Source organism: Rana temporaria, chromosome 2 (assembly GCF_905171775.1).
Source record: "Rana temporaria chromosome 2, aRanTem1.1, whole genome shotgun sequence".
Taxonomy (NCBI): Eukaryota; Metazoa; Chordata; class Amphibia; order Anura; family Ranidae; genus Rana; species Rana temporaria.
Window position 1 is genome coordinate 290,002,971 of NC_053490.1, and position 21,313 is coordinate 290,024,283.

Genomic DNA, 21,313 nt, shown 5'->3' on the forward strand with positions numbered 1-21,313 from the left:
CGATATAATCAGGAAACACACCATTAATTAAATTAGGCAGTAATCAAACATTTAATACGTCTAAATGGTTCGTGCTAGAGTAGGATAGAATAGGATAGTGGGGACAAAAGAAAGATAAGGGGGCAGTTGACATTTTATATCTCGTAGGTTCGGTGGAGAGGTTGGTATGTTGATTAACCCTCCCCCTCCCATACACCCGATTTATATCCCTCAAGGAAGGGTCTATAACTGATGTTATTGTTCAAACCCGGGGGAGAGGTGGCATTCAAGGCCACTATCCAGCGAGTTTCTCGCTGTAGTAATAGTTTGTCCCAATCCCCACCTCTTGGGTTCGGATGAATTCTATCAAGCGCCAGAAAGGTGATTTTAGGAAAAACCCCCTGGTGCACATCTCTTGTATGTCTTCCAAGGGGAAGGTCAGCATTGGCAATTTTCATACTATGCACATGCCTGCTTATTCTTTTTTTCCATTCCAGTTTCGTTTTTCCCACGTAGAAACACCCGCATGAACAGGTCATAAGGTATACAATTCCGGCGGTACTGCAATTTGCAAAATGTTTTGGTTTATATGATTGACCATTTGGGAGGTGTGTAGTCTTGCTGATATTTAGGTATTGACATTGCGGGCATCCACCGCAGGTGAACGTGCCCCACCGCTTACAAGGATCCCCCCTAAAGGCCCCTGTATATTCACTCGTGACTAGTATGTCTTTTACATACCTAGTTCTCCTGTATGTGATAAGTGGTCGATCAGAGACGAATTGACCCATAATAGGGTCGATTTGCAGGACATGCCAGTTTTTTTCAATTATTTTCTTAATTGATTTGTACTGTTTGTTGTATGTTGTAATTATCCTTATTGGTGTCCTTGAGTTCTTTTGGTCATGTGATACCTCTTTTTTGCGAAAGAGAATGTTTGCTCTGGATTGGCTTTTGGCTCTTTTAAACGCCTTCTTGAGGCATGTTAGAGAATAACCTCGTTGTAGAAGCCTCTCTTTTAGTTTTTCTGCCTCCCCTATGAAAGCTGTTTCTTCCGAGCAATTTCTCCTTAAACGGAGATATTGGGAATATGGTATCGACCGAATTAGTGGTATTGGATGGAAACTATCTGCTTGTAGTATGGTGTTTCCGGCAGTTTCTTTGCGGAAGAGATTACTTGATAGGCGTCCATCCTCTGTTTTTGAGATGGTGACATCTAAAAAGGTGATTGTGGTTTCACTACACACTTTTGTAAATTTTAGATTGAAGTCGTTCACGCCCATGTCTTTCATACAAAGCTCGAGGTCATTCTTTGTTCCATCCCAAACCATAAAAATATCGTCGATAAACCTGTGCCAAATTAAAATGTTTGCTACGTGCGGTCTGGCTCCATCAGGGGTTAAAAAGAGGTTCTCCCACTCCCCCAGATACAGGTTGGCATACGATGGGGCACAACAAGTCCCCATCGCTACCCCCTGTATCTGGAGGAAGTGGGAGCCATCAAAGGTGAAGGCATTGTGATGAAGGATAAAGTCCAGAGCTTGAACAATGAACTTGTGTAATGGTTTATCGTCACGATGTGATTGACTGATAAAATGTTCTATCACCTGTAGCCCCTTCTGGTGAGGTATAGAGCTATAGAGCTATCAACGGTATGTTGATCATATACATTATAGTAGAGGTATCTCTAACAACTACTTAAAATATGGATCCATATACACCTGATGATATGATATAATATAATGATGTGTGTTTTATTTTTAGAGAGAGAAAAACAGCTTGTAATCACACACTCCTGTGGCCCCTGATGAAGGTCTGTTGCTCCATCAATAGACCAGAAACGCGTCGGGCATTTCTCCACTACTCTCTACAGAGTGTTTTTTAATCTAATTGTATTGTATCTTCACGAGGTTTTATTTGAGTACTTTCTTGTTGTTTCCTATTTTCTCCTGGGTCCACACATGGGACGTGTGCCCCAGGTGTCACTTTATCACTACTTCTTATATGTTTTTTATTCTTATTATACATAATTTCTGACTGTTCCAGAAGATTTCTGTAATCCAACATCCAGAATTACTCTGTAATTAAGTGTTTACCCATCTTGGTGCAAATATCTAATAAATTAAAAATTTTTTATATATACATTGGAGTCTGGCCTTAAAAGTCCCATCTGGGGGTAATCGTTTTTCTTTCTGGTCTAAACTACCAGGGATGTGGCCAGTCCCCACTTCCAGGAACATATGAACCCTTCTCCTTCTTTATATATTTGCCTATATATCGGGTAGAAAATACCCAACCCCCACCTTCCTTTCTAGGGTTCATAGCACCTGTTCCTTTCGCCCCACAAAGAGTCCTACCTGTGCATATAACTGGAGATACTCCTCAGGTGATTGCACATAAAAAACTTCTTTTGGTTTAACTACTGGGCAACCCAATATGGGATTAAACACTTGATGTTGAATCTGTATAATATATTTGGAATAAGCACGTTTCTGATACACCCTATTAACCTTGTGGTTAGAACGTCTTTTCTTACCCCCCTTTTTTTCTTTCTTTCTATAATACTGCACACAGCATCAAGCACAACATTTGACTAATATTGTTTAATAAACGAAACTAGGAGAGCAACCATGTTTAGAGGAAAAGAATTTGATACCCTGATGAGCCAATATAGAGATCATGGTGCTAAAGAGGCAAAAGGATCAGAAATGACTGCACTCTTCTCCCAATTAAAAATATTGGTGGAGAAGAAGGTAGCCATGTTCTGGCAGGTTGAAAACTTCGAGCATTACATTAGAGAAGAAATCAACCCTTTAGGATTGAGGGTGCAAATATTCCCCACTTTTGAGGATATGGACAATATGTTTAAAAAACGGTGGGAGAACAATTTGCAACAGTGCACAAAAATAATGATGAAGCTCCTCATTGAGGAATATCAAAAAAGAATACTAACCTCGGAAAAAGAGATTGATGAGCTATACAATCAACTAGAACCGTTTAAGGATATGGATACTTACAAAGATCAGGAACAAAAGATAAAGGGACACATAGACACCACTGTCAAGGATCTCATCACCAAAAAAGAACAAAACTTCTGGAGAGACAAAATGGCGTTCAAAGAGGGCAAGGCTTATCGCTGGTTAATACGCAAAAATCAAAATCGTCCCCAAAGGAGAACCAACCTGAAGAAAACAAAGGGTTGGAAAAATGATTTAGGGTCAAATTCCTCACTAAATTCCTTATCATCTGCTCGTTCACAGTCGACAACTCAGAGCAGTAGGAAACAAAAATGGACATCCCCTGAGAGGGGAAATGACAATAAGAGACACATCAGTGACAATGGCCCAACAGCACAACCCACACCAACGGAAGCTAAAGGACCCCCTTTGGGGAGGGGAAAACATCCCACAACTGCTGAAGACACCCACCAAGGGGGCAACATCAATGATCCAAAATGACTTAAGGAAACATGCAGAGGGAATAATGACTCCTTCAGCATCATAAATCTGTCCCAATATCCGCTATCCCAAGATGAAACTAATATTCTACAGAAGGGCCTTAGCTTCTGCCCTTCAAAAGATGTGGACACTTTTGACCTAATAAAAGATCTGCATTTATTTGCGAGAAAACTCATCCTTAAAAGCCTCTATGAAAAACCAGTTCCGACCAATGGACCAACTGCCAGAGAAGAACAGGCCATGAACGATTTGATCGCCCTATTGGACGAACAGACAAATAGAGATCTCATAGATAGAATAGATCTAAAAACATTTCTGGAAGAACAGGTGACACCAACTGAAGGAGGCCTGTCTAAGAAATCCTTGTTGAAGAAGAAATCCAACAAATTTCCACCTCTAACTTTGAACTCGAATCTCAATGCGTTCATAGCAATGACAACAAGGGATCTAATGAACTTGAAGAAAGGCCACAGCCCCAACAATATATCACACCAGGAACAAAAGGCTCTAAAACTCTTAGCCAATCAAAAACAATTGACGATAAAACCCTCGGATAAAGGGGGGAACATCGTGATAATGAGCAACGAGTTTTACCAGACAATGTGTAGAAATATACTATCTAATGCTGAATGGTATAGACTTATACCCAGATCCATTATTGAAAGATACGACTCGGAATTTTTCAAACTAGTGGACGAAGCATATGTGGAAAATGTGATCACACAACAGACGTGGGAGTTCATAAGAACGGATCATGCCAAGATTCCAACTTTTTATAGCCTGCCAAAAGTACATAAAGACCACCAAAATCCCCCTGGAAGACCCATCATATCGGGACGCGGATGCATCACAGAACGCTTAAGCCAATTCCTGGACGAACAGCTCCGGCCTTTGGTGATGAATCTACCCTCCTACATCAGGGATACCACACATCTGTTACAGAATCTTGAGAATCTGGTGGTCCCAGATAAAGCGCTCCTGGTAACTGTGGACGTAGAGGCTCTCTATAGCTCTATACCTCACCAGAAGGGGCTACAGGTGATAGAACATTTTATCAGTCAATCACATCGTGACGATAAACCATTACACAAGTTCATTGTTCAAGCTCTGGACTTTATCCTTCATCACAATGCCTTCACCTTTGATGGCTCCCACTTCCTCCAGATACAGGGGGTAGCGATGGGGACTTGTTGTGCCCCATCGTATGCCAACCTGTATCTGGGGGAGTGGGAGAACCTCTTTTTAACCCCTGATGGAGCCAGACCGCACGTAGCAAACATTTTAATTTGGCACAGGTTTATCGACGATATTTTTATGGTTTGGGATGGAACAAAGAATGACCTCGAGCTTTGTATGAAAGACATGGGCGTGAACGACTTCAATCTAAAATTTACAAAAGTGTGTAGTGAAACCACAATCACCTTTTTAGATGTCACCATCTCAAAAACAGAGGATGGACGCCTATCAAGTAATCTCTTCCGCAAAGAAACTGCCGGAAACACCATACTACAAGCAGATAGTTTCCATCCAATACCACTAATTCGGTCGATACCATATTCCCAATATCTCCGTTTAAGGAGAAATTGCTCGGAAGAAACAGCTTTCCTAGGGGAGGCAGAAAAACTAAAAGAGAGGCTTCTACAACGAGGTTATTCTCTAACATGCCTCAAGAAGGCGTTTAAAAGAGCCAAAAGCCAATCCAGAGCGAACATTCTCTTTCGCAAAAAAGAGGTATCACATGACCAAAAGAACTCAAGGACACCAATAAGGATAATTACAACATACAACAAACAGTACAAATCAATTAAGAAAATAATTGAAAAAAACTGGCATGTCCTGCAAATCGACCCTATTATGGGTCAATTCGTCTCTGATCGACCACTTATCACATACAGGAGAACTAGGTCTGTAAAAGACATACTAGTCACGAGTGAATATACAGGGGCCTTTAGGGGGGATCCTTGTAAGCGGTGGGGCACGTTCACCTGCGGTGGATGCCCGCAATGTCAATACCTAAATATCAGCAAGACTACACACCTCCCAAATGGTCAATCATATAAACCAAAACATTTTGCAAATTGCAGTACCGCCGGAATTGTATACCTTATGACCTGTTCATGCGGGTGTTTCTACGTGGGAAAAACGAAACTGGAATGGAAAAAAAGAATAAGCAGGCATGTGCATAGTATGAAAATTGCCAATGCTGACCTTCCCCTTGGAAGACATACAAGAGATGTGCACCAGGGGGTTTTTCCTAAAATCACCTTTCTGGCGCTTGATAGAATTCATCCGAACCCAAGAGGTGGGGATTGGGACAAACTATTACTACAGCGAGAAACTCGCTGGATAGTGGCCTTGAATGCCACCTCTCCCCCGGGTTTGAACAATAACATCAGTTATAGACCCTTCCTTGAGGGATATAAATCGGGTGTATGGGAGGGGGAGGGTTAATCAACATACCAACCTCTCCACCGAACCTACGAGATATAAAATGTCAACTGCCCCCTTATCTTTCTTTTGTCCCCACTATCCTATTCTATCCTACTCTAGCACGAACCATTTAGACGTATTAAATGTTTGATTACTGCCTAATTTAATTAATGGTGTGTTTCCTGATTATATCGATATAAATGTGAAAGAGGATATTGTTTTTATATATACTGGTCCATCGGGATATTCACTGCACCGATCCATTATTATGCTTAATTTTCAGCTGATTTACCTTGATGGAACAGAAAGTGCAAATCACTTTCATATTCACTTGTATACTATCCGTATTTTTCCTTCTTATAAAACTATATGATCAACTGACCTTTACTTGTTAAACTTGATTTGTGGCTAGAGATTTGTGCGTTATGGCTCCTCTTGTTCACCCTGCATTTCGATTCCTTCTGTTCCCTTTTGTCTATCTATTACTCTCCTTTTCTCCTCTTACTTTATTATCTTCAATATATATCTTTTCCTTTTTTATACATTTTCCCATCTATCTTTATTTTATTATTATTTTCCTTTTCTTCTCTTTCTTTTTCTTTGTCTTTTTCTTCAACTATTCTTCTTATCTCACCCACAGCTGTTCACATTTAAATCTTGAAATCTCTACCCCGGACTCGGGGTGTCATATAGTTTTTTTGCCATTTGGCACTCGGCTTACTCTAATAATGGTGGACACTCTGTCCATGCGAGGACCGGTACAGTGTATTTAATACTGTATTCCCCGCCGTGCCTGAATCGTTGGGATACGCCGGGCGCGACATCCCCAAACAGGGGGATGTGGCCATGCTCGTCAGAGGGCTTCCCTGCCTCTAGCGATGTGACGCGGCTCTGCCGGGTCACGTGGCATTGGCATCAGCGCCGTCGACATGGTAACGCGGCCGGGCTTGCTAGAAGGCTTCCCCGCTGTTCATGGTGTGACGCGAGGCGCAGGGTCACATGGCCCGTGACGCCAGCGTCATCACCATAGTTACACAACAATGCTGGAAAGAAGGCACTCCTCCCCATCGAGGGGCGGATTGCCATGCCCACTAGCCCCATCCCGCCCCCTCCAGCAGAACGATTGTAAACAGCAGATGGCAATCCCATCTGATCAGAATCCCTGGGAGGGGCCGAGCTACACGGCCCTCCCAGGTCATGTCCACCCCATAAATAGAGCCAACATATGACCAGTTCTCCCAGCACCCTGCGAGCTGAAGGGAGTAACGCTGGTATTACAATACCCCAATCACGGTGAGTGCCTGTTCTACCTTATACTCAAACAAGCCTTTTTGTAACCAACCTAACCTCACTCTAGCATGTACCTCTCCTTACCATGCATGCCTCAGTTTCTATCTATATACGTCTGCTCCACAGGCATTCGGCACCAGGTTCCTCTACATATAGAGCCCGGGATTCCCCCTAGCAACTCTAAGAGGATCGTCCGCATTGGACTCAGTAAACCCCCTGACCTGCTGCACTTTTGCCCTAACAAGCCCTACATTTGGGTAATTATTGTTTCTATCATGAATATGAGCAGTATGACCAAGGATTTATGCATTGGATCATTTGTCATGTTTTTACTTTTTCTCTCTTTTTTCTTTCTTTTTCTTTTTTCCTCTTTCTCCGTTTTCTCCCTCCTTTTTTTCCCCCCTTCTCTTCTTTTCTCTTTCTTTCTTTTCTTTCCTTACCCTTTTTTCTTTCTCTTTCTTTTCTCTTTTTTTCTTCTCTTTTTTCCTTTTTTCTCTCCTTTTTCTCTTATTTCTTTTCTCTCTTTTCTTTTTCTACTCCCTATATCCTTAAATTTCAATAGGATACCGTGTGTTTGGGATCAATCGGAGCCATCCCTCCCCTTTCTCTTTTCTTACTTATGAGACCCCATAAGTCGGCCCTGGGGATATCCTAAACCGACAAGTTGAGGGTCAATTTTCAAACCCTGGTTTACCACAAACGGTATGTTGATCATATACATTATAGTAGAGGTATCTCCAACAACTACTTAAAATATGGATCCATATACACCTGATGATATGATATAATATAATGATGTGTGTTTTATTTTTAGAGAGAGAAAAACAGCTTGTAATCACACACTCCTGTGGCCCCTGATGAAGGTCTGTTGCTCCATCAATAGACCAGAAACGCGTCGGGCATTTCTCCACTACTCTCTACAGAGTGTTTTTTAATCTAATTGTATTGTATCTTCACGAGGTTTTATTTGAGTACTTTCTTGTTGTTTCCTATTTTCTCCTGGGTCCACACATGGGACGTGTGCCCCAGGTGTCACTTTATCACTACTTCTTATATGTTTTTTATTCTTATTATACATAATTTCTGACTGTTCCAGAAGATTTCTGTAATCCAACATCCAGAATTACTCTGTAATTAAGTGTTTACCCATCTTGGTGCAAATATCTAATAAATTAAAAAATTTTTATATATACATTGGAGTCTGGCCTTAAAAGTCCCATCTGGGGGTAATCGTTTTTCTTTCTTGTCTGTATTAAAAATGTGGGTACAGTATTGTATGACCGAGCAATTGTCATTTAAAGTGTGACACCCCCAAAATCAGAAAATAGGCCTACTCGGGGGTCAAAACAGGCTCAGCAGAGATGCAGATGGTCCTCACTAGCACCTTAAGGGAACCCTCCAAATACAACCAACACTCCAGAAGCTGCCAGCAATAATATGTCATCTTTCAATGCTTGCTTGTCCTGGTGGAAGCTCAGCTGCATGTTTTCCCAATAAAATTATACATGGGTCACATGTTACTGTCTAATCCCTTGTCCAAATTGATGGTGTATTAGCGTGTGGCTTTTCCTGTGAACTGGCTGGAGTGGTTAACTATATATGGGGGGGGGGGGGCTACAATACTCATAAAAGCAGAAAGAATTTGAGGGTTAGGAAGTGAGGAAAGTCTCATTTCAACTCCAGAAGGCTTCAAGGTTCTTATCTTAGCACAGGATAATAGCGGCTATGTTTAGTTTAAATAAAGACATGGAAGGGTTCACTAGAGTTGGTAACATGACATTTAGGAAAGACTGGTTTATACATACATCACTGATCTGTCAGACATCACACACTTCATTCTTGAAAAAGTTAAATGAAAATCATAAGAATGGCCTTCAAGTACTGAAAAAGTTGCCGATACTTTAATTAAAAAAAATCTTACAAGCAAATACAACCCCAATCAGTGGGCTCTAGCAAACAAAATGTGTTGACAATTTACTGGGGAATCTGATAGAGGTAAAGGAAAATGGAACAGCTAGAGAAACAATCTGGTTACAAAAGGCCTTGGCGTTTCAGATCTTCATATGTCTTTTTGTTGACAACATTCCCGCTGGAATCTTCATATTCCTCCTGTAAATATAAAACATTCTTCATTAGAATCAAGCTATTGGACACACTCAGAAAAACAGTTACAGCCAAGTTAGGTTGCATTCCCTGTAGGAACCTTTAAATTTTAGAACAGTAAATTAGTGTTTCAACGGAAGCATCAGCAGTACCATCTAAAACTACTGGTTATTTAGTGGATATATACTAGCAAATAATAGTCGCCAGTAGTTGGTTTCCTGAACCATGGATTCCAAGTATAAAATTTAGAGCATTGCAACTCATATGTTAGTGTTCTTTGCTCTTAAAAAGGAGACGTACATCCAAAGCTAGTTTGGCTGTACTTCTATGGATCACAGGATCTATGAACTGCGATCTATGGATCACAGTTCATTCTGCACTCCTGTGGCCCATTTTCAGCAGAGATCTGCTCACGGAGCTCTGAACACCAACATCTTTGATCGCTTGGTTTTTCAGCCTTAGAGCCAGCGGGGGACCATTGCTGCATCCACCCAAGTATGATTTTGAAGGAAGAAAAAAAAAAACCCCAAACTTCTCTTTTTAGGTTTTCTTATTGTTCAGCGAAAACAGTTTATTTATACACATTAGAGCTGCACGATTAATCGTTTAAAAAAATAAGAATTCCGATTTAGATCTTCTCCCGATCCTAATCGACCATTTCCGCAATTCTGTGTAACCAGTGCAGAGCCGAGCTGCCATAAAAAAGCAGACAAATGTTTACCAACATTCCTCAGCGCTGAGAGATAAAGAGAAGAGATACAAAGTATCTTTTAGTTATTTTAGAGATCAAAAAAGGGAAGAACTTCGGTCTGTAAATGAGGTCCAGTTTAAACACAAAGGCTATCAACTGACCCAGGGATGAGGTGTAGATTGAAAATAGAAGGGGTCCAAGAACAAAACCTTGGGGGACCCCAACAGAGAAAGGAAGAGGAGAAAGTAGAATTGTAACACCAACAGTGCGGTTGGACAAGTAGGAAGAGAACCAGCGAAGAGTACAGTCACAGAGACCAAAAGCGTGGAGTTTGAGGAGGAGGGGGTGGTCAACCATATCAAAGGCAGCAGAGAAGTCCAGGAGTAGGAGTACAGAATAGTGTCCATTTGTTTTGGCCATTAGTAGATCGTTTGTTAGTTGTAGAAGAGCAGTTTGTGGGTTAGAGTGTGTAGAATAGAGCCAGAGGGTGAACGTAGCATTTGTAAGGGAACGGGCTCCAGAGGGCAGGTGGTAAGATGGACGTTGGAGAGTAGTTTAGCATCCTTGTCTACAGTGGTGGGGTTGAAAGAGGGAAGGAATGATTGTACCTGTGGGCATGAAATGTAAAGTGTGGAGGGTATCTGAACAGCAGAGATCTCCACACAAATTGTATCAATCTTCTGTTTGAAGTGATTGGCGATCTCCTAGGCAGTGAGTGAGTTGGTGGGTGGAGGACGAAGTAGAGAGTTGAAGGTAGAGAAGAGTTGACAGGGACAGGATGATAAGTTATTAATGAGTGATAAAATAGGTCTGCTTGGCAGTGAGGAGGCTGGAATTGTATTTTTGGAGGGCAGATTTATATTGGTTGAAATCTTTGAGACTGAGGCCCCATACACACGAGAGGAATCCTCTGCCGATGACGTGTCGGCTATTATGACGCGGCGACGGGCGCGACGCTGTCATATAAGGAATTCCACGCATGCGTCAAATCATTACGACGCGTGCGGGGAATTCCTTTGGACGGATGGATCCGGTAAGTCTGTACAGACGAGCGGATCCATCCGTTGGAATGGATTCCAGCAGATGGATTTGTTGAGCATGTCAGCAAATATCCATCTGCTGGAAATCCATCCCAGGGGAGATTTATCCTCGGATAAATATCCGACGGAGTGTACACACCATAGAATCTATCCGCAGAAACCCATTTGATGGGATTTATCTGCGGATAGATTCTATGGTGTGTATGGGGCCTTAGTCTTACGCCACAGGTGCTCAGGAGCATGACTTTTTTTCAGACTTCTAGTATCATCTGTTTGCCAAGGTTAAAAGGGTCTGGGCCTGATTCTGTGTGTAGTGAGCTGGGGCCAGCGAGGCTAGAAGTGAAGCGTTGTGCAAAAACAATAAGGATATGGACAGCCGCACTCCAGTAACTTGAAAAAAGACGTGCCCTTTATTGGGTACAGGAAAAAATGCACTACAGATATCAGCACACAGTGGGATAAACAGCTGACGCGTTTCGCATTGAGTGTCAATGCTTAATCATAGCTAAAGTGAAGCGTTGTAGACAGAAATGGCTAGGTCTGTACAGGATAGGGGTGAGATTTGGTCATAAAGGTCGTCGGTATCAAAGAGAAGAGAAGGGCTGAGTTCATCATCATCATCAAAAAACAAGGTTACTTTGAGTTTTCCCTTACTACACTAGTTTATTTCTGCCATCAGAAGTGTGCATACATCCTTCACAACTTGCAACATACTGTAACAGATTAAATCTTAAAAACATGTATATAAAAATTGTCTGAAAGTAGAATTCTAAAATTAATCGTAAAGTGCCACACCCCTGTATTGTAAATTTCTAGTACGGGTACTCCTGACTTAACGACCAGGTTTCGTTCCAACAAGCAGGTCGTTAAGTTAATTGGTTGTTAAATGAGAGCCACAAGTAATTTATTGTAAACATTTTTAACTACTGTATTGTGAAAACAAGGTCTAAAAAACACAAAACTCCAGCTCAATAACGTTTTAATTTGCAAAAGTACAGAACAAACAAAAATTCTGTACAATACAATGATGTACAGTAGGGCTGCAACTAACGATTATTTTCATAATCGATTAGTTGACCGATTGTTTCAATTAATCGGTTAATTACCTTAAAAAAAATTGGTGTATAATTTAGTTAATATGTAAAGTAAAAAAAATAAAAATGGCAATTTTTTCCGAAATATCTCTATGCAGTAGTAAATATAACCGACTATATGGTTAGGGAGTAAAATCTCTAATCCACTAATAACTGAAATAAGATATATACTATTAGAGGGTGAATCTGGTAAATATCATCAGATATTATTATAAATAATAGAAAACTTCTTGTTTACAAGGAATTCTCAGACAATGTATGCGGTTTCCTTTTAGAAATTACTTTCATTTTAAAACGGAATGTTAAAAGCAAGTGAAAATTTCAAACCACATTATTTCATTTAGTGAATGTACAAAGATTTTTCGTATTAATATTCTCGCCGTGTGGCCAGCATAAGGCTCAGTACACACTTATGCAGTTTGCCTTTGATCCGTTTCTGCAGTGTTTTGCTGTGCGTTTTGATTTTTGTGCACGCGATTTTGCTGCGATTTGCACGTTTGCATTTTTTATGCTTTTTTTGCCCAAATTGGGCACATGTAAAAACAAATTGCTGCAAAAACTCATTACATGCTTTTCTGCAGCTTCTCCATTGAAGTATATTGAACCAAAAAAAAAAAAAGCACCGTTTTGCGTTGAAAAAAAGTCCCTGGCTCTTTTTCCAAATACACAGCAGCTGAAAAAAACAGATGTGAACGTGTCCAGTAGGAAACCATAGTAAGTGAACTGTAGTGCATTTATGCAAAAAATACATAGGTGTGAACCAGGGCTAAAACTTTTAGTAACATAATTGAGTTACAAAAAAATAAAATGAGCCCTTTATAGTACAAAAAGAGAAAATAATCGCTACTGTAAGGGATTCATTTTTGTTCACTTGTGGAACAGTGAAAGTAATATTTACAGTAGCGATTTGTATAAAACATTACACAAAGACATAAAGTAACAAAGCAGTATTTCCATAATCAGGAAATACCAAAAAAAAAAAACAAAGCATCTAATAGGGAAGAAATATTTTGTTTCTGGGTAACGCACTGTTGTGACACCAGTTGTTGGGTTACCACGTTAGAGGTGAACATAGGAGGCACCTGTGTAACAGTGACTGTTACTGGCAAGCAGAATATATACCTTTGAGGGATCTGCAAAGTCCCTAGGGGCTTTGTTTCCTATAAACCATTGTTAAAGCACGAAGTGAAAGCAACTGGCTACAAGAATAACTGTTTGGTGCATCATCATAAGCCTTCATTATATATTGAGTTGGTAGGTCTGTATGTTTCCAAGGAGAATGAAAATTACATCATTGTCTTACCTCTGTATCAGGCTGCCACCTCTCTAAAGCCTTCTGCTGCTTGAGTTTTGACCACACTAAATAAATAAAATATTACATGGTTAACGGCAACAGGTAGCATTTACAAACAAGACCAAAGAAACTCAGAACTTAAAAAAACAAAACAAAACCCCCAAAAAAAAAGGATCAGCAAATGTTCTTGCATAGCATACGCAGGGTGAAGTGTCACCAAAAATGGATTACCATTTTGAACCATAATCAGAGTTTACCTTACAATATATTAGGGCTGCACGATTCTGGTCAAAATGAGAATCACAATTCTTTTGCTTAGACAAAAGATCACGATTCTCAAAAATGTAATGCCAGAACCCCCCCCCCCCAAAAAAAATTATTAAATAAACCTGTGATTTATCTGAAAATATGAATATATAAAAAAAAAAAAAAGAGACCAGTGATATGTCTATAATGTTAAAGATCATATAACTCCTATGAAAAAAGCAGAATAAAACTTTGATTCTGATTTTTTTCATAGGAGTTATATGGTCTTTAACATTATAGACATATCACTGGTCTCTTTTTTTATAGATCAGAAGCAGTACTGCCAGCAACCATTGGGTGGTGCATGGATACACACAGTTGTACAGAACTGTGAGAAGGTTTAATACATCAGAAGCAGTACCGCCGGCAACCACTGGGTGGCGCATGGATACAAACTACTGTTGTGAGAGAAGCTCAGGCATCTATCCAGCGGCGCAGGCTGCTGACGTCAGTTTCAATATCGGCGGCATTTGCGTTCCACGCTGGTTACGTGGAACCAGCGGTGAACACAGAAGAATCGCGGGTCATCCCACGGGGAGATCGCGGGCGGGGAGAATCGAGATCGCGATTCTCTCTGCGATTAATCGTGCAGCTCTACAATATATGCACAAGTAATATCAATAATGTTACAAGGGGAAACCATTTTCAGCATAAAAATCCCTTTCAGCCGCAAAGTAGGCCACCATTTCTTGCTAGCATTTATTTCTGCTGAAAGCTTTTACAAATTGTTCAGGTGGTCCTAGATATAGTTCCTTTAGAAAACTGCAATTCCATTGAAAAGATTTTTTACTATTTAAAAAAAAAAAAAAAGCTCTTTAACTTCAACTTGGAGTTGCAGCATTCAACCGCTGTACTGCACAACACATACAAAAAGTGTGAAAGCTAATCAGATAACATAAAAGACCAGGAATGTGCCATATTTACTCACAGGAAACTGCATCTTCTATCTGTGTGACATTAGCAAAGTGAGCGGTGTTTGGAATGCCCAGACAACGCATACCATGTGCATGCCTCCATTCCTGGTAATGAGATCAGAGCAGAAATAAATAAGTGGCAGTTACTTGTAAGGTTTAGTTATAAAAACAAACAAAAACAAAAAAAACAAACACATTTAATTGTAGAACATATTCGATAAATACTTACTGCGAAGTGGCGCTGGAAAGCCTTGGGCCCTCTGTAGGTGTAATTTCCACAAATCTCACAGTTGTAGTTTATATTAAGTCCGTGCAATTTGTATAGCCAGTATGGTATAGGCTAAAAGAGGAAAAAATTTGATCAGTTTATTATATAGGTTTTATTACTCGATTTTTGATCATTTGAAAGAAAAATGGAGTTACACTTACCGGTAACGTCCTTTCCAGTAGTCTTTCAGGACAGCCACAACTTGAGAGATAGGCTCCTCCTCTTCCTTAGGAAACACTGCACAGCCTTTAAAATCTCTCCTCCCCCTGCTAGACCTCAGTTTTTATACGAGCACCTCCGGTCCGCTGGGGAGACACAAGAACATGTTAGTAATCCATAGTTTAAACATCAATATCATACTATGTTCCTGGATTAGAAACCCCATTCTTCCAATTTTTCGGGAGGGTAACTAGGGCTGTCCTGAAAGACTACTGGAAAGGACGTTACCGGTAAGTGTAACTCCATTTTTCCCTATCCGTCTTTCAGGACAGCCACAACTTGAGAGGATAATCGAGTACTTACAAATTAGGGTGGGACCACGGCTTGCAAGACTTTTCTCCCAAAGGCTTGTTCACCTGCTGACACCAAGTCTACTCTATAATGCTTGACGAAGGTGGCGTAGCTGGACCAAGTTGCGGCTCTGCATATTTGATCTGGCGTCGCTCCAGCCCTTTCAGCCTGAGAAGTAGCCACCGCTCGAGTAGAGTGTGCCTTTATTCCTGTAGGGACTTCCCTACCAGTCAAGGCGTAAGCCTGCCCAATAACTAGTCTAAGCCATCTAGCAATTGTGCGACGAGACGCTTTCTGTCCTTTTCTGGTCCCAGAAAATAAAACAAACAAAGAGTCTGACTTCCTAAAACTTTGAGTCAGTTCTAAGTACTGTAGGATGCACCTCCTAACATCTAGTGTACTAAACTTAAACTCCCTTTCACCTGAGGGATTGGAACAAAATGAAGGTAACACAACCTCCTGGCTTCTATGAAACTTAGAAGCCACTTTCGGAAGGAAGGCTGGATCGGTTTTAAAAACGACTCGATCCGGGAAAATTACACAAAAAGGAGGGCGAATGGACAGGGCTTCCAATTCACTGACCCTCCTGGCAGTAGTTACTGCAACTAAGAAGACTGTTTTAAACGTTAAATCCTTTAACGAACACTTGTCTAAGGGTTCAAAGGGCAACCCTGTTAGCACCTGTAAAACTAGTGATAGATCCCACTTGGGGAAGGGAGGTCCCTGAGGAGGTTTCTGTCTGGACAAGGCCCTAAAGAACCTGATGACCCAAGGATTGGAGGCTAGAGGGCTCTCTAGAAACACACTGAGGGCTGAGACCTGGCCTTTAAGGGTACTCACTGACAAGCCTTTATCCGCTCCGCACTGAAGAAACTCTAGAACGGACTTGTGGCTTTGTGCTGGAAAGGAAAACTCCTGGCACCAAGTATTTAAATGAAGCCAAACTTTTCTATATATAGAACGCGTCTCCTTCTTCCTACTGTTAAGAAGGGTGGCAGTCAGTTTGTCTGAAAAACCTCTGGACCTCAGCAAGGACTCCTCAGTAACCACGCCGCAAGGTTCCACCTGTGTACCTGTGGGCATAGAACTGGTCCCTGCGAGAGAAGATCCTCTCGAAGAGGAAGAAAAAAGGGGGGTTCTATGGTCAGTTGCTTGAGAACCGAAAACCAAGCCCTCTTGGGCCAGTGGGGTGCCACAAGGATAAGTGAGGTGTTCTCCAGCTGAAATTTTCTCAGGACCAATGGTAGAAGAGCTGGGGGTGGGAAGGCGTAACAAATCTCGAATCGCCAGCTCTGGGATAGGCATCTATCCCTCTTGCTCCCTCTCCCCTGCCCCGAGAGAAAAACCAATGTGTTTTTGCGTTCTCCCTGGACGCGAAGAGGTCTATCTCCGGAGACCCCCATCTCTTGACCAGAAGATGGAAGACCTCCTGATTGAGGGACCACTCGTCTTCCCTCAGTTGACTTCGACTGAGGAAATCCGCTGTATTGTTTTCTATTCCCCTTAGAAAAACTGCTGACAAGGACAGGGTATTTGTTTCGGCCCAGCGAAAGATTTTTGTTGTTATGGTCGACAGGGCTACACATCTGGTGCCACCTTGTTTGTTCACATAGGCCACGGCCGACGAATTGTCTGACCTCACCTGGACGTGGTGTCCTCGAAGTCTCTCCTGAAAGAAGATGAGAGCTAAACCGATCGCCCTCAGCTCCTTCCAGTTGGAGGAATGTTTCAGCTCTGCCACTTCCCAAACACCCTGTGCTGGAAGTACACCCAGGTGAGCTCCCCAACCTCTGCCGCTGGCGTCTGTGGTGACAATCAGTGGAGACCGGATATGCCACAGACGACCCTGCGACAAATTGGTGATCTTTCTCCACCACCAGAGGGATCTCTTCACCTGACTTGGGACCTGTACCAGGACGTCTAGGCGTTCTAAGCTGTGGTCCCAGACTCTGAGTACAAAGGCCTGCAGGGCCCGAAAGTGAATCCCGGCCCACTGGACTGCCGGTAGGGTGGACGTTAACAGCCCTAGAGTTGACATCAGGAATCTGATTGAAACCTGATGGCTGCCCTGGAGGACAGATACCGATTTCTCTAACTTCAGAGCCTTCTCTAATGGAAGGAAGACCCTTAGAAGGGTGGAGTCTAGGGTGTACCCTAAATAAGGAATGCATTGTGATGGTATTAGACTGGATTTTTCCAGGTTTAACAGCCAACCTAGGTCCATAAGGGTCTTTTTGGTTAGTTCCAGGTCCCTGGCTACTTGTTCTGGAGAGGCTGCAAAAAGAAGCAGGTCGTCCAGGTAAGCTATTATACCCACTCCCTGAAGACGCAGAAAAGCTATTGGTTCCGCCAGGACCTTTGTGAACACGCGGGGTGAGGAGGATAGACCGAATGGCAAGGCCTGGAACTGTAGGTGCACCACCGAGGTTCCCAAGTCTATCGCTAGCCGCAGAAACTCCTGAGACCCCTCTGCAATGGGTACGTGCAGGTACGCGTCTCTGAGGTCCAGGGAGACCATAAAGCAATTCTGTGGTAGGAGGGCCCTTACCGTGAAAATTGACTCCATACGGAATCTTTTGTATGTTACAGACTTGTTCAGCGGTTTCAGGTTTAAGATTAACCTGTACTTGCCGGAGGGTTTCCTTACCACGAAAATGTGGGAGTAAAAACCTTTTTTCTCCTCCCCTTTTGGGACTCTGCAAACAACATTTTGGGCCTCCAGATCCCTCAAGGCCCCCACTAGAGCTTCTGCTCTTTCCTTGGCTCTGGGAAGCTGAGTGACCAGGTACCTCTGAGGCGGAAGGGATGAGAACTCCAGGGAATACCCCCTTCTCACTATCGCCAAGACGTACCTGTTTGGGGAAAAGGACTCCCATTGTGGGAGGAAGGCCCCCAACCTTCCTCCCACTCTGATCTGGGAGTCATTGTTTTTTGGGGGGCTGGTCAGGTGGGCAAAAAATCGCTCCTCTTCCCCTACCCCTGGGTGTCCAGACCCTTTTTTGAGTCTCCGGTTTCGGAACCCCTGTCTGTCTCTGGGGACGAAACCCTCTCCCTTTTGGTGGAGTTTTACGTTTAAACGGAAAAGATTTTTTCTTATCCGCCGTGCGGTCTAAGACTGACTCCAGGTCGGGACCAAATAGGAGATCTCCTGTAAAGGGAATCCCACATAACTTGGACTTGGACGCAATGTCTCCTGACCAAGTCTTGAGCCAGAGAGCTCTTCTGGCAGAATTAGCCAGGGCTGCTGACCTGGCTGACATGCGAACGGATTCCGCTGAAGCATCCGCAATGTAGGCTACCCCCTTTAAAATTGTGGGGAAGGAAGCCAAAATAGTGTCCTTGTCCGTATCTGCCTCAATATGTGTGTGAATGCCTAGGGTCGTGTAAATGGCACCTAGCAATTCCTCAACCTCCTCAAGAGATAGCTTATATCTGGAAGACTTTTTGGACTCACTGTCCTGGTCTTCTTCACCTGACTCTGCCTGCGAGTCGGAAGCAACATTCTCCAATAAGGAGTGCTGCCCCTGAGAAGGGCCTGCAAAATCAACTGCCTCCGCTGAAGGATCAGGAGAGGCAGGTGCAAGACCCTGAACATCAGGGTGGGTTGTAACCTGTGGGGGTACCAGGGGGGGTTGCACCCTTTCAAACAAGGTTTTGAAAGAGGAAAAGGTAGAGGCTAGTTCCTTAACTGAAGCCGCTAAACTATCCCCCTGTTCTGCATCCCTTTCCCTAACTAAAGAGTTTATGCAGTCTCTGCACAAAACTTTCATCCAAGAATCAGGAAGGGAGTCCCTACAGGAAGCACATTTTTTCTTAGAACTATGTGTCCTTCCTGTTTTTTCTTGGCTTTTTTCCAGGCTCTTCTGAAAATAGAAGATACAAGGACCCACATTTAAAAAAGCAAAGATACCAAAAAAGCTTTTTTTTTTTTTTTTTTAAAAACAACAACATGGTTACAACCCTTTGGGAAGCACTAGACAGACACTACTGCTAGGTGCCCTGCTGCCTTTCCTTCCTCTCCCCCAACCACCAAGGGGAAGCAGAGGGAGGAAAAAGACACAGTCTAAGGTCTTGGGAAACCCTCCCCAGGAAACCCTTACCTTGGACTGGCTGGAGGTAGCGTCCCTGGTCTGGTCCCGTTCCGGAGAAGTCACCGACATTGTGGGGTGGTTGCGCTGTGTCTAACTCGTCCCCACGAGTATCCGACACCTCCAGCAGGACGCGTGGGTCTCTATCAGCGTCGCGACCCGGAACCGGAAGTCGCGGGTCAAAGGGAATCCTTTCCGAGGCGCACCGGAAGTGACGTCGCCCGCCACTCGGCCCGCGATTTTCAAAAAAAAAAAAAAAACAACCTGCGGCCTGAATCAGGGTGCCCGGAGCCGAGTTCCCCCGCTGTGGTCCTGTGGACACGATAGGGACCCCCCACAAGCCGTCTGCCGCGCTCGACATGGATTGGGGTGCGTTTTTGGCGGTAAGTCTTCGCCCAATCTTGTCCTTTTAGGAAGCCCCTGCCTCCCATATAGGAAAAAAACTATGGCCACAGTCCCCTGACTGCACTGCCCTGGTTCCTCAGCAGTGTCTCCCCACCGGAGGAAACACTAAGAACTGAGGTCTAGCAGGGGGAGGAGAGATTTTAAAGGCTGTGCAGTGTTTCCTAAGGAAGAGGAGGAGCCTATCTCTCAAGTTGTGGCTGTCCTGAAAGACGGATAGGGAAATATATATACAAAACCACTGGACCTTTTCATCCAAGTGATATTTTACCTAAAATAAATGAAATGTTTAATACTTACCTGTTCGTCCTTCGTGCAGACCTGACGGGGGGTTTACACCCTTTCGGTGGCTGCTGGGCGTGTGTGTGTATATCGGCCAAGCAAGCTGACAAATGGAAGCAATGCAGTGGCTGTGGAACCACTTGATCGTTTCCAAATGTCATGATTGGGCATGCTGAAGTCATGTGGTGACTTTACTGGAATTTGACTTGATGATCATAGAAAAACTTCTGTGTAAGAAATACACAAGAGAAAATGCATGTGGACAAGGGGAGTGTAGAGGTCGGCGGGGAGTCTGACATCACGACTCCACCCAAGTTCCAGACAACAGACCCACCCACAGAATCTGCAGTTTTTCGGGTCTCATAACAGAGGGGAGACATTTGACAGGTAAGGATACATGCAGGTGGCATGTATATCCTTATAGATATCCTTTATAAACAACTGCCATGGTGGTTGAGAATAGCTTTACATCCACTTTAACACTAATGACCAGTAGAGGGCATTGAAAGTGTCACCTTTGGAAAATTAAATGATACCAAAGTTTTTCACCGTTTCCTGGGTGCACACAATTTTAAGGCTTGACATGCTGGGTATCAATTTACTCAACGCAACCTCATCTTTTAAAAAAAGTATAAAACATTAGGCAGTTGATTGTACCCTAAAATTAACCAATATATATCGTTACTGAAATTTAGCATTTTCCAAACCGTTGTGCTAATATCAGGCAACTTAAAAAATTAGAACAATCACGATTGTATTTTGTAGGATGTCTGCTTTCAAAAAAGTATATAATGTTTTGGAAATTTTATGTAATCTTCAGGCCTGTTCCATTGTTTTTTTAAACATGTGCAAATAAATGCAAAAACATCTCTGGCAGGGAAAGTTGAGGAATAAGTGAAGGGAAGATGCTATTTAAGTGAAACATTGAACAAAATGGTGGCTGCACTCTGGGAACACTTGAAACCTAAGGGCCCTTTCACACATGCTGTCCGATCAGGTCCGCCTGTCCATTTTTCAAGCGGACCTTATTGGATGTGCTATGCACCTCTATGGAGCCGTGACATGTCCACTGACATCCGGGCACTATCCGATCCTGTCTGTCAAATCTAGATGGATGGAAACCCTATTTTCCCATCCGTATGGCGAATCAGATGAAAACAGACA

The 21,313-nt window shown here is 42.7% G+C and overlaps 1 protein-coding gene and 1 long non-coding RNA gene across 2 annotated transcripts in view; one reads left to right on the plus strand and one right to left on the minus strand.

The window, feature by feature from the left end:
• Positions 1 to 7,304: 7,304 nt before the first annotated feature.
• Positions 7,305 to 8,346, plus strand: LOC120926912. The gene is made up of 3 exons (XR_005747000.1): positions 7,305 to 7,414; positions 7,720 to 7,859; positions 7,972 to 8,346. It is a non-coding gene; the product is annotated as an uncharacterized LOC120926912 (long non-coding RNA).
• Positions 8,347 to 9,036: 690 nt separating this feature from the next.
• SF3A3 (splicing factor 3a subunit 3) overlaps positions 9,037 to 21,313 on the minus strand; it is a 34,440-nt gene continuing 22,163 nt past the window's right edge. Inside the window, exons 14-17 of the mRNA XM_040337210.1 lie at positions 14,829 to 14,939; positions 14,614 to 14,704; positions 13,389 to 13,444; positions 9,037 to 9,266 (exon numbers count right to left, since the gene is read on the minus strand). Coding sequence (XP_040193144.1) covers positions 9,189 to 9,266; positions 13,389 to 13,444; positions 14,614 to 14,704; positions 14,829 to 14,939 — 336 coding nt within the window. The 3' untranslated portion in view covers positions 9,037 to 9,188. The remainder of the gene's footprint in view (positions 9,267 to 13,388; positions 13,445 to 14,613; positions 14,705 to 14,828; positions 14,940 to 21,313) is intronic.